The sequence below is a fragment of the Malus domestica genome, chromosome 05 (assembly GCF_042453785.1).
Source record: "Malus domestica chromosome 05, GDT2T_hap1".
In the NCBI taxonomy this organism is placed as follows: Eukaryota; Viridiplantae; Streptophyta; class Magnoliopsida; order Rosales; family Rosaceae; genus Malus; species Malus domestica.
In genome coordinates, this window is record NC_091665.1 from 34,244,512 (window position 1) to 34,261,453 (window position 16,942).

Consider the following 16,942-nt stretch of genomic DNA (forward strand, 5'->3'; position numbering starts at 1 on the left):
GGGCCGGTCCGGCCCCCGTGCTTCCTAAGTTTTGGACTCGCCCCGTCCCGCCCCATTTCTTCTTTGATAAATTTGTACCCCCCCCCCCGGGGAATCGTGAGTACCAAATCCTGGACTCGTTTGTCCACCCCTACTTTGAATCACTTAAGAATTTTTGCTTCTTGTAGTGTTCCTTTAGTTTTGTAGAATGATTATAAAACTGGCAAGTCCTGAAAGTAGGATGGTGGTGGTTGACAGAGAAAAATAATTATCACCAAGGGACGCAAAACACCAAATTTACCTCCACAAGACTTTGCGATCGAAAACCTTTTCTCCTAAACAAAATCTGGTTTCTCTTTTTTTTTCTTTTCTTTTTCTTGTGGCACAAATGAGAGCAGAAAGAGGGAGAAACGAACCTAGGACCTTTTGTGCGAGATAAGTGACTGATCTAGCATGCAACTCCTATGGAAAGCAAGTATTTTTATGCATAAGACTGAGTCAATTTGATTTCTAAAAAGGATTCCCAATCCTTAACTTCCAAGGAATCCGTAAACTGTGGTTGTGATTGATTGATTTTCTCAATCTTTTCTACCTTGGTTCCATAAGAGCAACTTAATCGCTTTAACTACAAATTTCTTGCAAAATCCGACTTTCTTCGTAAACAAATAAAAGAAAAAACTAATTCACGAAAAAGAAATAAATAAAGAGAGAGAAAAAAAAGACTGGGCCAGACATGATGTAGAAAGCCCAAGCCCAAATACCCGAACACCCGAACACCCAAAACCCATTATGATTCGATGACCATTGTTTCCGGTGATGTCGTATATTTTCTCTCATCTTCAACAATCTTTGCAGTCGTACCAAAAACCAAAACACCCAAAATGGCGGTGCTCATTACTCTGTCTGTCGCCGGAGCTGGTGCTGGATTCCGGTTCTCCGACGACCTCCAAAAGCTGGGTTGTCTTCAACCCAGGCTCTGTCAAAGTCCCACCACGATTTTTCCTCATAAGTGCTTGCACTGCAAGTGCTTTTGGCAAGCGCCTAGAAGCAAGAACTTAAATTTGAAGTCCAGGGAATTGCCCAGATTGCGTTTGGCTCGCGCCAAGGAAGCTGAAGATAGTTTCACTCCGGTATGTGATTTCGTTTTTCGGGTTTCCAAATCCATGTGACTAGCGTTAAAGGTTTTGAATTTTGTGTAATTTCTGCTACTAAATGAACATATTTATGATTTTTTATTTTTTTGAAGCTTATCTTGTAAATATTCAAACTTTTCGTATGATGTTTTTTTTTTCTTGTATTGTTTTGTATAGAGTCGTTGTTTTATGAGAAAAGAAGTAAAACTTGTAAGGGTTTTTTTTAATTTTTGTGATTTGTGTTCTGTCGTTTTAAACCTTGAATGCTTAGCTGAATCAATGGCACATTGCAGAATGTAAGCGAAGATACAGACGATATGTTTGATGACTTGTTTGATAAATATGGAAAGGTGGTATATAGTAGCAATGACAGGAAGTCACCTAGCACAGAGCTTGATGATGATGCTGAAAGCTTATCATGTAAGCTCATATCGTAAGCAATCTGAGCTAGATTCTTTGTTTCGGCCTTAATGTTACACGGGCAACTGATATGAAGATTCTTTCTAGTTTTCATTATTATAATCTCTAGCGTTATGAACCTAGACCTTCAAAATATGCTTATTTTATGAAGCTGATTAGTGATTTCCTGCAATCTATTTAGTTGCTGTTGCAATGGCCAACGTTGCAAATGACGTAAAAGCAGGAGATATAAAGGTCCTATTTGTGAAGCCTCTTGTGTATTGGACTCGGTTTTTTATTATTGCCACAGCATTTTCTCGTCCGCAAAGTGATGCAATTGCGTAAGTGCTTCAAACTTTAAATTTTTGAATGTTTATGTTTGATTTGCATGATAAATTGTGTGGCAGACTTGGAAGAAATATTTGATTTGATCTTTATGCTGCAATTAAGGTCCCGGATAAGAGATCTGGCAGAGGAGAAGTATGGAAGAGTTTCATCTGGGGACTCAAAACCCAACTCATGGACCCTGTTGGATTTTGGTGAGTTTTATTCCTTCACATTGTAGTGAAATTTTTTAATCATGGCTTAATTGGAAATATGGGATGTGACGTTGAACTCATTTTAGATTTACATTGATGCAGATTCCATGGGTAATAATATATAATATGAACCTTGTGCTTTTATTTTGCTTACCTATTTACTATATCCTTCTACTCCATTCATGGTTTTTGGCAACTGGGATGTGGTACCTGTTTGAAATTGTTATCGCAGTGCTAATGTGAAACAATTCCTGTTGTTTGATTGATGTGGGAGTAACTATTTCCATATGGTAGTATCTGAGCTGCCTATAACTTTCTTATATGACCCTTTTGACTTATTTAGATGAAACGTGTTATTAGCCAGTCAAATTTTTATTTTTTGAGTGCATAAGCTTGAGTGAAAAACAATGAATATGTTGGCAGTGACTATTGCCAAGACAGTCCCAGTGCCCATAGCACCCACCAACATATTCAATGTCCCCAATTAAGCTTTGATGTTACTCTGCTTTGTGAATTTCAACCCCATTCTTCTCAAGTTTTTCTTCTTGCGTCATAACTATGCATAAAGGGATTACATTCTGTACTGAATTGTGTCTTCTGTTCTAGAACTTCAAGACATGGCTGCATGTTCTGTTAGGTTCTAGCTGTTATACATTTTAAATTGGGAAGTATTGTAGCATCAGTCTGTTGGGAACTTGATTTTGCTAGTCATAAGATACCTGAAAATGTTGTTTTCCGGTCATGATTTTGGTGTCCTCAGACATATTTGCACAGCTATGGGGTCAATCATTAGGTGTCTGGTGATTCGTTGTAAGCGTGAGAGTGTGGTTGCAGTGTCTTTCTAGAAATTGTTAAATTCGCTGACAGATTCTTATTCAAGAATTCTCGATCTAACCCAGAATGCTTCACTCGTGTCTTATTTCAGGTGATGTTGTTATTCATATATTTCTTCCGCCACAGCGAGCTTTCTACAACTTGGAAGAATTCTATGCTAATGCTACGCCCGTTAAATTGCCTTTTGAAAACCAGTCACCATTTCGAGGCTGAGAAAAGCCTTGAATTTACGCGGAAAATTCAAACCGAGTGCTGTGGATTGCTACTGCAGATCTGTAAACCTCTACCAGTTTTGGGCCCTTGAACTACTGTCTCACTTGCAGAGTGACAGAAGGTTACTGAACAGGGTTTCTTGGCAATACCAGTTATAAAATGCAGCGGGCACGTTGTATTGTGTAAACACTAACGCAACTTTAAGGAGTGCTTCTGTTTTCTCGGGGCATCCAAACGACCCGAGGCTTGTATGTACCGACCGTGCGCGGTTATGTTTAGAATCTTGAAAAACTAGGTGTCTGTATTATTAACCGTGAAATATAAGTTGCACTGTATAAAACAGAGTACAAGATTGGTTAGAGGAAGATCTACCAACAAGATCAGGTGCTCTCTCTTTATTAATCTACAACTCGCACTGGAAAGCATTGAAATTCGAATTACAAGTGTAGTATTACAGCATCAAAACCTACACCATTTCATTCAGCGCTTTTCCGATCCTATTGCTCCCGACACGATACATGTAGCAGATGAAGGTTCCAAATACATGGTGTTCGCTTTGTCAACTTTTCTCAAAATGTCTATACAAACCGAAAACTTAGTATGGGCAGTATGAGTCACGATTGTCATCCTACGAGAATCGCGTGAAGTTGGACCACGCTTCTCGGTGCCGTGTATTGGAAGTTACCAGTACTGTTATCGGCCATCAAAGTCGAGTCAAACAATTCCTGCAGGGAGAGAAAAAAAAAAGGATGAATATCAGTTCGCATAGTAGACATCAAATTTAATGAGGGAAATGCAGCCCAAATGAGCTATATCAGGGAAAGAACTGCAATACAACTAATTGTCCAATTCTGTGTTGCATTTACACAACAGAGAATTAACATATATCCACGGAACTCCTGCAACGAAAAATATCACCATTGGCAAAGTTTACTTTTCTGTTCTTAATTCTACCACAGAGAGAAGCATATAACTTCTATTCCTAGCACAATCTTTAGACACTACGTTTCACTGGCATATATCCTATTATGATTTCACATATAATGTGTGCGCCAAGAGAAATAATATGTGATTATCTGCAAAGCATTGAACTAAAGAGAGGAATATAATGTGTAAGGATGCTTGGTTATTTAAATACTAACTTTTTTACTTGATTGCTAGAATGGGACTTACAGTTACAATTAACCGAGTGTTGACTGGCCAGCCTGTCCAGGTTCAGTTAGACTTAACTCCATATCATGAGTGGCTGTCCAACCAGGTTCATAGGCTTCAAGGAAACCGATCTTTGCCTTGTTGGGGAGATCATGGGGATGAACAAATGGCACCCCGTGTGGCCACCCAATCTCCATTCTTATATTGGCACAGGGGCTATCAACTGTCTGAATGTGATTCTCACACTCCTTCAGGTTGCAGAACCTCAGCTTGATTCCCTTCTTGTCTGCAATGTCTTGAACCCTTTCCTTCAGGACTCTCTGGGCCTCAACCCGTAATCTCTTGGAAGGTGGCAAAGGTTTGGTTCTTTCACTCTTTCTCCTCCTCAACAAAGGCTTCATAGATCCTGTACCAGCATTTCATCGACCCAAGGACCTGCTGTTAAAAGCTTCTCACTAAGAGATACACATAAACACGTGCAATCCAATATCAAGAGGATTCAAGAGACAGAGATAATTTTAGAAGATAAAACTAGATTGAAGATCCTTGTTTATGACAGCAGAAATGTGAAAACTATTAAGTAGTTGATGATTACTATCAATAGAGCCGGACTTAATTTAGCTTATACATTGAACTTATTTTTGGTGTGTGCATATGCTTCAGTCAGTAAGACCAATCCTAATTAAAGTAAGCTGTCATTAAAAAAATTGCATTATGAAATCAATTTACAGTATGTAACAAGCAGGCAATTGGTAAAGAAGATTAAATGCAGCATACCATCTTGTGCTGCATGGAAATTGGAACTTTGGAAACCATGTCTGTTAAAGAGTTGATCGGTGGGGTGGGATCTCTGCATAAAGTCATCAACCGCTACTGGAAGCTGGAACTGAGCTTCAACCCCATGACCAGCGGCTCTCATCTCTGAACAACTAAGACTGGTCATGGATTTAGGCATGAGTTTAAAAGCCAAAGAACATCGCCCAAACAAGTTGCTCTGTGTATTAGCAGTCTCCGTTCTCTGCAGTGCAGGGTTAACATATCCTGCAGTTGCCTGATAGAGTGCAAGTCCAGGGTAAACAATAGCTTCTTGAGGACCAAGATTTTCGTCCACAAGAACCCAACGACCCTGAAAGTCCTTTATGTGTAGACCAGCCTTGTCTGACTTGACAAGAGATATCAAGCTTTTGTCAACTTGATGCTCATGGTCAGAAAACATAACCAACTGGCCATCCTCTTGGGTCGTAAAACTATGGTGTTGTGTCCCCTGAAATGATGGCCTTGCATGACAACATACAGATAATACTGAAGAAGATATTTCCCGGTCTCTTAAGGGAACATTATCAAGTACTTCAGTAAATGGTGAGCTCCTCAAGTTCAAATAGAAGCTGATAGCGTCCAATATATCTCGAGCTGCCTTTGCAAGCAGTGGAAATATATCTGGTAAACCTGCTGGAGGAAATTCCATTGTGTTGTCGGGCTCTAAAGGAGTGAGTCCAGGTCTGTAATCATAGGTTTCTAGCCACAATTGAGGATCTGCATTATAACCGGAAGTCTTGCACCAGTCACGAGGGTCATTGTTATTAACCATATCTGCAGATGGGTATGATGCTTTCTGGTGGAAGTAGAGGCGAGCCGAATCTAAACCCGACCTCAAAAGTGCCCCATCACTCACTGGAAACTGAATGATGGCAGCAGAATAGAGTGCTAGTGATTGTGACAAAGTCGAAACAGATAGTCTGTAAGAATCTGATGGAAGGCCTTCAGCAGGTGCCAGATCAGTTAGCTTCACACGACCTAGAGATGGCAGGCCATTACTTGCCATGACACCCTTTGGGTATACTTGATACCTGATTTTGAAGAGAGGCACAGGTTACCACTGACATAACTCAAAATTAATAAACTGAAAACAGCATAATCATTCATCAATCAGAATCTCCTCTCTTTTTTTTTAACGAGAATTTAGGAACTCCTTGACCCCTAAGTTGAAGCCACAAAAGCTGAACCATCTGCGTATTATAAAGAAAGAATATGAAGTATAAATATATACATACAAATACATGCGTGTACATAGATGAACATTTTATATTGAAAAAGTGCTCTCCTAAGGTCCTTAAAAATGTCAAGCTGCTCAACTATTGATTGTATATGTACGCTAGAAAAGCAAGATCTATGGTACGTTGCATGCCAAGGGGACATTTGACCTATGTATAGATAAAGTTATAAACCAAGTTTTCCAAATTACTAGTATGAGCAACCAACACAAAAACTTTTCTTATTAAACTTCGATCTAACAATCTCGTTAGTCAGGAAATTGAAGTGATGTCCAAAATCTGCCACAATGTCATCTAAACTCAACACAAACTAGCAGTGTGGCCAAGTCAAACGATTGTCTGATACGAAAAAAAATAAAATTGCTTAACAGTTCTGCAAGATGAAGACTAAATGCTACAGCATCGACCGGAAACACTCTTCCAAACACTAAACCAACCTTGCAACCATATTCCTTCCAAGTATATTGTCCAAACGGGGTAGTCTTTGCTCATACAGAAGATTGAAAATCTTTAAACACACTCGATGCAGCGAGGAACGATTACTGTCTCCATTAAGATTTATGCAACTTTTAAAATGTTGGGTTTGTTTCAAAAGTTGTATTACTTTTCTCCCCAATTTTCAAACAAACAAATCATAAGTGACAAGAGCCCATAAGATCAATTGGCAACAATTCGCAATCCAGATTTAGCTTCATTAATTGTTACCCAACAACTAATTCAATCCAAAACGTGGAAAAAAAAAACTGGAACAATTTGTTTCCTTTACTTAATCTAATAAATATGGAAATGGTTCAAGAACACGGGAAATTCCCAATTCTCAAAACAAAGAGAGAGAGAGAGAGAGAGCGAGAGAGAGAGAGAGAGAGAACTGACCTTTATTGGTAGAAAATGTTGCAGAGGCCAGCCAACCCAGAAGAAAGTTCAATCCAGGGGAAGATTAGGGCTTTTCAAGAGGGAAAGAAGAGAGGAACAGACAACACAACTTTTTTTTTTTTTTTTTTTTGAGGTATTCATCAATTTCCCGAACTTGTAATTATTGGCCAATTTCCCCCTTCAACTTTAATTGTGGTCAATTCCCCCCTCAACTCTCATAATTAGTCAATTTTCCCCCTCAATTTTAATTTGGCCAATTTCTCCCATCAACTCTCATAATTAGTCAATTTACACCTTACTGTTAATTTTTTTTTCCATCTATTATTATTATTTTTTTCAATCTTTTTAATAACTTCCAACAAAGTACTAAAATTAACATAAACTCACCTGCATAATATAGGGTAAAATGTACAAAAACATAATACAATTAGTATGTGATATGGGTTGATTATAAGAAAAAGTTATGAATCGGGTTTAAAACATGTAGAAGAAGAAATAATAATCCTAAACTCATGGATCAGACCTATTTCAATAAAATGGGTTATTCTTAATAAGGAGTCGAAAATTATGAATTGACTAGTCATTTTTGCATTAAAGCTTGATTCTCCGCAATTTACTTGAACTTAGCTTTCACTTTTATAAATAAAATTGTATTCACATACAAAAATGTACACATCAATCCGTTTCGTTATCAATTTTGTATAGTAAAAAATCAAATAAAATTACTCCATACTGATTTATTATGACTAATAATACTATCTATGATAATTGTAAAATTCTAAATTTTAATGTATTTGTAATAGGATAAAGACATAGGAAAATGATTAACATACATCTTATTTAGTTTCTTACACACACTTGTTTAATTATGATCAAATTAAAAAATTAACAGTAGGGTGCAAATTGACTAATTATGGGAGTTGAGCAGGGAAATTGGCTAAAATTAAAGTTGAGAGGGAAAATTGGCCAATAGTCACAAGTTCATGAGGGAAATTGATGAATACCTCTTTTTTTTTTTTACACCTTAGATTAGTGATGAGATGGAAATTTGCTTGACCAAAAAAAAAAAAAAAAGAGGGGAATTTTGGATTTGGAAGTGACGGGTACAGAAGTTGTCGAATGCCGTATCACCTACTTGGACATGTCTTTCCGCGTTTCAAACTGAATAAATTTATGTCAGAAGTAGTTATTCATATATTTATTTTTATTTTTTAAGCATTCTTGTTAATATTTGGTTATGATTTAATTTTATTTATTTGATTTGACGGGTGACAATTGAGAGTGTTAGAAGTAAAATGAGTGTCTAGATAGCGCTACTCATTTTTTTATAAGAAAAAACTAACAAAAAATCAATTTTTTTTTAATTTTAATGAAAGGGGACAAATAAAGGTGTAGTGAATAGTACCCAGAAAGGTAAAAATGTTATTTTTCGTTAAAAGTAAACAGTACCGGAAATGCTTCGTTAAATTTCTCTTTTTTATATACAATTATCATTTAAGGTTTTAAATCTGTTTTGGGGAATTCAACATAAACGTCATAAAACTTATTTTCGTACAATTTTTGTTGCATTGTAAAATTTTTCAGAATTCATTTGAAACATTTTGAAAATGTTCCAATCGACGAAAATTTGTTCTAGCCACATACTGAAATTTGTTGGAAATTTTCCTCGTTGATTTTCATTTTTTGGCCTTAAAAATGAATAATGCTTGACCACTCAAAAATGAGAATTCCTCACAAACGGCTTGTAATACTTTTATTGATTGTTTTTATATACCTTAACGACTAAACAATATCATAATTTATTGATTGTTTTTTTTTTGTTGAAATATTATCTTTACAAATCGATTTATAATATGATAGTTCTGATCATATTCACAACTTTTGTGAATCGGCCTAAAGAGTGTTGCTATGTGACAACGACTTATATAACATTGTCTTCCAATTGAAGAAATTATAGGAAAATCAAGAGACAAAATAAAGACAGACGTGTGCGAAAATCATTTCCAATATTTTATCGAGCCTCGAGTAGTGAAATAGTGACTTCATTAGTTGAGCATGCTTTAGAAGAATGACTGGCTTCGAGTTCAGTCAGATCCCTTTCACTGTAGAAACCCGGTTTTAGGGGTGAGGGTAATGCACCTTCACCACCCAACATTAGAATTGTAGCTGACATGCTCGGCCTATCTTTTGGATTCTGCTGCACGCACAAAAGACCCACAAGAATCGTTCGTTCAACTTCATGCAAAGTGATGGAGTCCTCTATCGATGTATCAAGCAATTCGAGAGGCCTGCCTTCTGTGTGTAGCATCCACGCCTAAAACATGAAAACTAGTCTACTTAGTAGAAGTACTAGAATCGACTGATAAGAAATTTTAACCTGACATTTGATGTTGTCACACTCACATGTCCAAGAAGGTTGAGTTTGTGGTCTGGATGAGAGAATCCTCTATTTTTGCTCCCACTCACTATCTCTAACACCATAACACCAAAGCTATAGACGTCGGACTTTATAGAGTAGAAACCATCAATTGCATATTCTGGGGACATGTAACCGCTGCAAACCAATGTGTCAAAAAATGTTTTTATATGCAAAGAATCTAGACTTTCTAGTTTCTATAAGTGTTTTTGAAAATTCGTAAAAAAAGAGTCGTACAATTGTGTTTTAGGATACTTACTATGTTCCGACCACTTTCTTCGTTTTTGCTTTCGTTTCATTTCCTCCAAAGCTTCTAGCCAGGCCAAAGTCTGAGATTTTCGGATTAAATTCACTGCCTAACAAAATGTTACTTGCTTTGAGATCTCTATGGATAACTCTCAGTCTAGAATCTTGATGAAGATAGAGGATCCCTCGAGCTATCCCATTAATAATTTCAAAGCGCTTCGGCCAGTCTAACAACATCCTTCTTCTTTGATCTGCAGCATATCATACTTCAGTTCACAATTGTCAAAAAATACATCATGCGAGCATAAGTGGACTAATCGAACTAAATGTAAGGTTTTTGAGTGGTCAAACCGAATATAAAGAAGTCTAAGCTCTTGTTAGGCATGAACTCGTAGATCAGCATCATCTCATCTTCTTGAATGCAGTATCCGAGAAGCTTCACTAGATTCCTGTGCTGAAGTTTGGCAATATGTGTAACTTCATTCTTGAACTCGTTGAGTCCTTGTTGAGAACTTTTTGAAAGCTTTTTCACTGCGATTTCTTGTCCATCTTTCATTGTACCCTGAAATCCATCAGCGTATGTTATGGCCAAAATTCATACTTTGTAGTTTGCACACTATTTGTATCCATCATTCCATATTGTGATCAGAATTACATGTATCTATGGAACTTGGAAACTGTGAAGGACTATTTGGTTTTACCTTAAAGACAGATCCGAAACCGCCTTCACCAAGTTTGTTTTCAATTGAAAAGTTACTGGTTGCAGAAACTAAAGTCATCAAATCAAATAACGGTAATTCTAGATCCTCCTTTTGGCCGCATCCCAGTTTTCCTGCAAAGAAATAGTTACGGGGGTGAAAAAAATTCCCTATACAACAGAACTATGTAACTTGGAAAGCAGAGGAGCAGAGTAGTACAGCCAACTTACCACCTATCTGGTGCTGCTTCTTCCAAACATAAAACAGCAGGGCCAGGCCCATGATCAACAGTCCGGTAGACAACACAATTGTGCTTATTATGATTCTCATTTTCTTCGCTTTGGATTCAGAGTATTTAGCGTCGATCTTTGTATTGTCTTCATGATTTATAAGTGATTTTTTAAAACAGAAAATCTATGAGTCAGACAGTACTGAATAAATAAATAAAAACTCTATAGCGTCTATCATCCAACTAATAGTTGCTAGTTTGTGAGACAATTCTAAAAGAAGATATTGCTAATTGTGTCAAAATTCAAGGTTTAAATTGTTGGAATCAATACAACGTTTCACTTCGTTATGTCTTGACTTTGTTTCGAGCTTTTGATCATGAATAAATGCATAGTCACCAACAGGGGTTTTTTACATACCTAGTTCCGATGAGGCCATTCTTATATAAATATCTTGCCCGTTTTCAGCGAAGTATCTTATATCAATTAGATCGCCGTACCATAGCAAACATCCGCTTCCTCCATCTCGGATATCCAAATTTGTATACGCCGTGCAGGAGCAGTTCTTCAAGCACACCATCTCACATTCCTTGAGGTTCATACTTCTGTCAAACCAGGATTGTTCTGTGCTAGGCAATTTCAAACCCGAGTACTTTTGGAACATGTCTCCGGTGCAATTTAGAGAAGTCTTTCTCACACAACCATTTGACCAATCTACCAAATCCCATTCTTTCGGAAACTTCGGTGTAAATCCTTTCAAACAGCTACAAACCGGGGACTTTTCAATGTTACATGTACCATGTACACCACAGAATGCATAGTTGTCACAGTTATCGATCTGGACTGTTAGGTAAAGAACCCAACTTTGGGTTCTATCAATCCATGTATAGCGCCGCAGAAGTCCATCTGAAGTTAACACCAAGTTCGAAAGAATTGAGCTGTTGCGAGGCTTGTAACTGTAGTACAATTCATCAGGCTCAAAAACAAGACCGTATGTGTACATAGGGTTTGGATTTAACTGAGGCATTCCACTGAACCGGACTCCATTCCACGGTCCACTCCGAAATTTTATGACCGAACCTTCCCTCAGAAACATTTCTGCATATCCTTTGGGACCAAATTGATATGTATAATTACCTTGAGAAGGATCCTGAGGACTTTTCCATGATCTAACATGCCAACTGAAGCCTGTAACTGTGTTCCTACCAAGCTTCGCACCTGGTAAGACTATATTGCCAGGGTAATCAAAACTTTGCCACAGAAAGTTTTCAGGGTCATCATCACTCCTATCTATCACGACAAGATTACCCGAATCCAAAAGACGTGCCACTGGATTCTGTGCAGTTCTCGATGTATTGGAGGACCAAATTGTGTTCATGTTGTGGTTGAGGACAAGTATTCCGGGGTTGGTGACCTTCAGGACGCCAGACAAATCAGTGAGGGGTGTGTCTCTGTTGGCAACCCATACAATGGTTTTAACAGAAATCTTCTTGTACCATATCCCCACGTACCGTCTATTAGAAGCATCGGGACTGTAGAATCCTAGCTCAAATGTTCCGCCGGTTGAAACTACAGTCTCACCGTCACTAATGGACTGAAATGTACTTGTGCCGTCATCAGCTATGGAGAATACTGCTGCAACAATGAGCAGCAAAGTAGAGTAGAAAAGAAGCAAGCACATCTTGGTTGAAGCTTTCAATGGATTTTTCATTAAATTCGTGGGAAAGCAATGAAAATCAAAGACCTCAATTGTCCCTCTACGCCCTTCTTACATGTATGATTTCGCATTTTTTTGTCATTTTTACTACAATATTGTTGAATAATTGGGCACATGGGAAGACAAATTGTTCTCCAGTGTGTAACTGAGGAAATTATCGGAAGTAGACATCGGACTCGGTCCAAGAATGATATTGTCTTAGCAAAATATATAAATTAATATATAGTAGCATTATTGTTGGAAAAATTAGACGAAGAGAGCAGCCCCCACATTTGACTTCAATACACAAAAAATTATAGCTTAACTAATTGAAAGATAAGTAGAAATAAAAATACTCGTACTTACTGTCACTGTTTCAACTGAATAATAGCCACGGTCCACATAATCTCCCATAAACAAATAGTTTGTATCTGGGCACTGCAAACAAAATTGCAACAACAGGAAATAAATGTTAGTTTTGGAAAGTGAAACATCCAACAGAACAAACCAGAAAACTACAAAATAGGAAAGAGAAAACATCACCGATAAGTAGCAACCTATTAAGCAAATGTAAGAAGAATTAAATAGCCCAAATCAGAACAAATACCTTTCCTCCAATGCGGAAAAGCTCCGCCAGATCATGGAATTGTCCATGAATATCACCACAGATAGTTACAGGGCTTTTCACAGGCTGCAAAACATAAGACCCAAAATGGTTATTCATTTACCTCAAGACATGTCCAAATCATTATAGGTCCAAAACCTGTATGAAACAATACAAAGAAAGACATGAAACGGAAACTTGCAACTAAAAAGGCCCACCTGGACATTGCTTTCTTCCATTAATATTTCCTTGGTCTTCTCGCAGAGCACCCTTAACTATATTAAACAAAAAAATTAAGATGACAATTATTATACATCTTAAATAAACTCCCAAGAAGCCAACAAACATTAAATTGAACATGCGTGCACTTTCAATAACAGATTTCCGTTTTCTTGCTCATTAGCACTTTCAATGAGCAATTTTTTTGGTCTTATAACGTGTAATAGTGTATAGGCTGGTGTACCACAGAACATAGCCATGTTCTGAAATTCAAGAATCACTAAAGCAACTCACTTTCAAAGCTAACACTCTTGTAAAGTATGCCATCAGCCTAGCATATCCACACAACCCTTCATCCCTCCCCAAGAAATATTCGTAGCTTACATGCACTATAAAGCATACACCGCAGAGTGCACATTATTTGGCAAATCAAAAGGCGTATAGAGTTTCCTCATAGAATAGAATGTAAACTAAGGACGTTTAACATTACTGATTTCAGAACTGTCCAAATAAGGAAGAATTCAAGGTATCTCCTTAACAATGTATTACAATGATCACATTTAACCAAAACCATACTCAAATACTACGCTCCGTAAAGTCTCTGCTAATCACATGGTCTAAAATATCCATAATATCCCTATATTTCCATCGAAATTTTCGTGTTTTTGGACTACCGATATTTCCGATATCATCGATATTTTAGACTTTGCTAAGTCACTCATGTATCTTACCATGCAATGTATAAAGTGTAAAATATTGTACTAATTCATTATATATAAATGATTATGGTGTGTTTAAACTTCTTTCATTAATTACTACATATTTTCTACACTCACAATGTTTGCCAGCTCGTTATATAATCAACTTAAATCAGTTATATCTTCATGCAATGCATTTCCTTCCAATTTTTTGTGATAAACTAATATATAATTGACTAAATAAACATCCTGCAAAGTTTCAATAAAAATTTCCAAGTTATTCTTACAATTTCCGTGATTTTTATTCAATCGGTATCGATAATATCCCGATATTTCCATCAAAATTTCCGTGCTTTTAGACTACCAATATTTCTGATATTATCGATATTTTATACATTGGCTAATCATAACTCCACATAGGTTTAAAAATCTATTGAAAGATTCAGTTTTTGTGGCCTTATACTTAGAAACTCAAATTTTGTTTTTTTTGTTCACAAACCCACACACGGAAACCCGCAGTGTCACAGAAAAGGGGATCTGACCCACATTGCCAATACCCAATCCTAAAAGCAGAACAAATCATTTCAAACCCCAAGTTCATGTATTTCTTTAGAATTTTTAACCCTGTGGTAAATCCAATAAAAAGATCGATCCACCTAAGTGAAATCAAAACATTCATCCATGGATCCCCAAATTATATGAAATCACAACCCTAGATCGGTCCAATAAGAACCCTAATTCAGCTAAATTCAATTCACAGATCACGCCCATAGTGTCAAACAAAGAAATGCACCACATTTTTCGAGCTGCCCCATCAAGCTCTAACATTTCAGAGCTCGATCCGTCTCATTTCCTAAAACTCAACACAAATTCTCACCAAAAACACATTTACACCAAAATTTGGTCCCTGTATAGAATTATAACCACCCTTTTAAATTGTTGATAATTATAACCAAAAGTTGAATGAAAGTACGAATATACCCTTAATTACTAAAATCCTCCTCTTTTGCTCTTTTAACGGTTTAAGAACTAGCAGTGCTAGCTTCAGTTTTTCCACAATCCTTGCATCCCCAAATTCCATCTGTGTTTCTCTTCTCAGCATACTTGCCACACAATTCATGCACTATTTGATCAATATTAAACACTAATGCATGAATACCTTTCCTTATCTTTTCCTCCCCTGGGTCTTGCGTCTTCGTATACAACTTGCTAAAACCATGCCTTTTGTATTCTTCAATACGTAAAAAAAAAATTGCCAGATCCATACCTTTTACATTCTTGGTCCATAAAAGGAACAAATTAATTAACCTGCAATTCATACAATTAAATAAAATCAGAACAATAAACCCGTTTATTTTTTTCTTATAAAAACACCAAATAAGCTTTAGATGTAATCAGATTCGTTTTGAAAAAGAAAAAAAGACATCAAAAACAAAATAAGAGAGACATTTGAGAAACCCAGCATAGAAGGTCGGTTCCAAAGAGTGGGTGTTTGAGAGTGATGTATTCTGATGTTCCACAGCTACCCAAGAAACCTAACAACAAATTTAAGATCAACACAAAAACCAACAATTATGCATTTGATGTAGTAATCACTTGGTTCAATTGCCTCTGAGTATAGAGAAGTGTGGTGGTAGTGTTTCAACAATTGGGATAGAGATGAAGAGTTAAAGAAACAAACACTAGAGCTCCAGAGGTAGGAGAAGAAGATAGAGTTTTGACATACGGGTAATTAAGTTTTTTTAACTTCAATTTTGGCTAGTTTTATAAGAATTAGAAAGGATAGGGTATGTTTCATTAGATGGTTCTCAAAATGGTTATATTTCCAAATTTCTCAAAATTAAAATTAAAATAATTGAAAATCTTAAAAGTTAGAGGCTTTGGGTACCTCTTGTTCAGACAAGGACTTGCACTGCATGAGCTGAGCAATCTGTTCATCCAGGTTCGCATGTGAGTTCGAAGGGACCGAATCCATCCTCTTCTTCCTCTTCCCCCAAAACGCACCGTCTTTCGCAGATCAAGATGCCCCTCCGAAACCCTAACCTTAGATCTATAGGCAATCGTATATTTCCCTCTTCGTCTTCTTCGTTTTTCTTCGAGCCACTCAGAGAGAGAGAGAGTTGGGAGAGAGAGCGGTGGTGGAGAAATCCTCTCATCTCTGTGCAGCCCATACCGTTGCCTGTAAACCCATACTCCCATACCCGTTCCCTTCAATCCTCGCAGAAAATCCTTTCATCTCCCTCTCTCTCCCTTGTCCCATCTCTCTCTGCAAATCGCAGAAATACTCCCATCTCTTTCCCTCGGCGGCAACGAAGAGCTCGTTCTGCTTCTTGTACCTGAACGGATGGCGGAAGCTGACGCGGGCCAACGGAGAGCCGCGCCCGGGATCGTGGATGATCTCCCTCTCCCTCTCCCTCTCCTATCTCTATCTCTATGATGATCTATCTCTATCTCCATAAGCACGACCTCCCAAATGCGAAACCCTCAGAGAGGGATCCCTACTCATTTCTCTCCCTCTCCCTCCCTCTATCTCTATCCCAGAGGCGGCATGGCCTCTCGAACCCAAACCTTCCGCAATGGCCATTCATTCAAGCAATGGCATAGCCGTAAATAGAACAAAAATCCGGTCCAAACCACAAAGGCCACTCTGTAAAACAGTGGCATGGCCGTAATTAAACTGAAATTCGGACCCAAACACTGTTCATTTAAACGGTGCCGATTTCAAACCTTGCTTTAGACTAAAGTAATTATAACCAAAAGTTGAATGAAAGTACGAATATACCCTTAATTACTAAAATCCTCCTCTTTTGCTCTTTTAACGGTTTAAGAACTAGCAGTGCTAGCTTCAGTTTTTCCACAATCCTTGCATCCCCAAATTCCATTTGTGTTTCTCTTCTCAGCATACTTGCCACACAATTCATGCACTATTTGAGGTAATGACTTAGGTTAGTGCCAGGTGTCGTTA

General features: G+C 37.5%; 3 protein-coding genes and 2 long non-coding RNA genes across 7 annotated transcripts; 1 reads left to right on the forward strand and 4 right to left on the reverse strand.

Annotated features, from left to right (window-relative positions):
• The first annotated feature begins 781 nt into the window (after positions 1 to 781).
• Positions 782 to 3,534, forward strand: LOC139195755 (protein Iojap, chloroplastic-like). Its single transcript, XM_070821187.1, has 5 exons — positions 782 to 1,109; positions 1,406 to 1,532; positions 1,714 to 1,852; positions 1,962 to 2,050; positions 2,976 to 3,534. The coding sequence occupies exons 1-5, from the start codon at positions 861 to 863 to the stop codon at positions 3,095 to 3,097; spliced, it is 726 nt and encodes a 241-aa protein (XP_070677288.1). The 5' UTR covers positions 782 to 860; the 3' UTR covers positions 3,098 to 3,534.
• Positions 3,379 to 7,329, reverse strand: LOC139195754 (uncharacterized). Of its 2 annotated transcripts, XM_070821185.1 has the most exons (5): positions 7,174 to 7,273; positions 6,203 to 6,255; positions 5,027 to 6,096; positions 4,271 to 4,655; positions 3,379 to 3,822 (listed from the first exon to the last, which is right to left on the reverse strand). In XM_070821185.1, the coding sequence occupies exons 2-4, from the start codon at positions 6,253 to 6,255 to the stop codon at positions 4,279 to 4,281; spliced, it is 1,500 nt and encodes a 499-aa protein (XP_070677286.1). In that variant the 5' UTR covers positions 7,174 to 7,273; the 3' UTR covers positions 3,379 to 3,822; positions 4,271 to 4,278. The 2 variants fall into 2 exon arrangements, with proteins under 2 accessions (XP_070677286.1, XP_070677287.1); XM_070821186.1 differs by lacking the exon at positions 6,203 to 6,255 and having other exon boundaries at positions 7,174 to 7,329.
• Positions 7,330 to 8,956: 1,627 nt separating this feature from the next.
• LOC114824953 (G-type lectin S-receptor-like serine/threonine-protein kinase At4g27290) lies at positions 8,957 to 12,575 on the reverse strand. Of its 2 annotated transcripts, XM_070821188.1 has the most exons (7): positions 11,181 to 12,575; positions 10,764 to 10,910; positions 10,537 to 10,667; positions 10,187 to 10,397; positions 9,849 to 10,086; positions 9,577 to 9,727; positions 8,957 to 9,487 (listed from the first exon to the last, which is right to left on the reverse strand). In XM_070821188.1, exons 1-7 carry the CDS (start codon positions 12,469 to 12,471, stop codon positions 9,185 to 9,187), a joined length of 2,472 nt encoding a protein of 823 aa, XP_070677289.1. In that variant the 5' UTR covers positions 12,472 to 12,575; the 3' UTR covers positions 8,957 to 9,184. The 2 variants fall into 2 exon arrangements, with proteins under 2 accessions (XP_070677289.1, XP_070677290.1); XM_070821189.1 differs by lacking the exon at positions 10,764 to 10,910.
• A 247-nt stretch (positions 12,576 to 12,822) lies between these two features.
• On the reverse strand, positions 12,823 to 13,341 carry LOC114824954 (uncharacterized). Its single transcript, XR_003773571.2, has 3 exons — positions 13,279 to 13,341; positions 13,064 to 13,147; positions 12,823 to 12,894 (listed from the first exon to the last, which is right to left on the reverse strand). It is a non-coding gene; the product is annotated as an uncharacterized lncRNA (long non-coding RNA).
• A 1,496-nt stretch (positions 13,342 to 14,837) lies between these two features.
• LOC103426925 (uncharacterized) lies at positions 14,838 to 16,558 on the reverse strand. Its single transcript, XR_011580677.1, has 3 exons — positions 15,866 to 16,558; positions 15,425 to 15,512; positions 14,838 to 15,285 (listed from the first exon to the last, which is right to left on the reverse strand). It is a non-coding gene; the product is annotated as an uncharacterized lncRNA (long non-coding RNA).
• Between the last annotated feature and the right edge of the window lie 384 nt (positions 16,559 to 16,942).

What these genes read in the sequence shown, in the direction of transcription:
- LOC139195755 (XM_070821187.1), top strand. Translation starts at nt 861, where the DNA reads ATGGCGGTGCTCATTACTCTGTCTGTCGCCGGAGCTGGTGCTGGATTC. An exon ending in TGATGCTGAAAGCTTATCAT is followed by an intron (nt 1,533 to 1,713) that starts GTAAGCTCATAT and finishes CAATCTATTTAG; the next exon opens with TTGCTGTTGCAATGGCCAAC. An exon ending in CCGCAAAGTGATGCAATTGC is followed by an intron (nt 1,853 to 1,961) that starts GTAAGTGCTTCA and finishes GCTGCAATTAAG; the next exon opens with GTCCCGGATAAGAGATCTGG.
- LOC139195754 (XM_070821185.1), bottom strand. Translation starts at nt 6,255, where the DNA reads ATGGTTCAGCTTTTGTGGCTTCAACTTAGGGGTCAAGGAGTTCCTAAA. An exon ending in CAAGGAGTTCCTAAATTCTC is followed by an intron (nt 6,097 to 6,202) that starts GTTAAAAAAAAA and finishes CTTCAAAATCAG; the next exon opens with GTATCAAGTATACCCAAAGG. An exon ending in TTTCCATGCAGCACAAGATG is followed by an intron (nt 4,656 to 5,026) that starts GTATGCTGCATT and finishes ATGCTGGTACAG; the next exon opens with GATCTATGAAGCCTTTGTTG.
- LOC114824953 (XM_070821188.1), bottom strand. Translation starts at nt 12,471, where the DNA reads ATGAAAAATCCATTGAAAGCTTCAACCAAGATGTGCTTGCTTCTTTTC. An exon ending in GAAGCAGCACCAGATAGGTG is followed by an intron (nt 10,668 to 10,763) that starts GTAAGTTGGCTG and finishes ATTTCTTTGCAG; the next exon opens with GAAAACTGGGATGCGGCCAA. An exon ending in CTTAGACTTCTTTATATTCG is followed by an intron (nt 10,087 to 10,186) that starts GTTTGACCACTC and finishes GATATGCTGCAG; the next exon opens with ATCAAAGAAGAAGGATGTTG.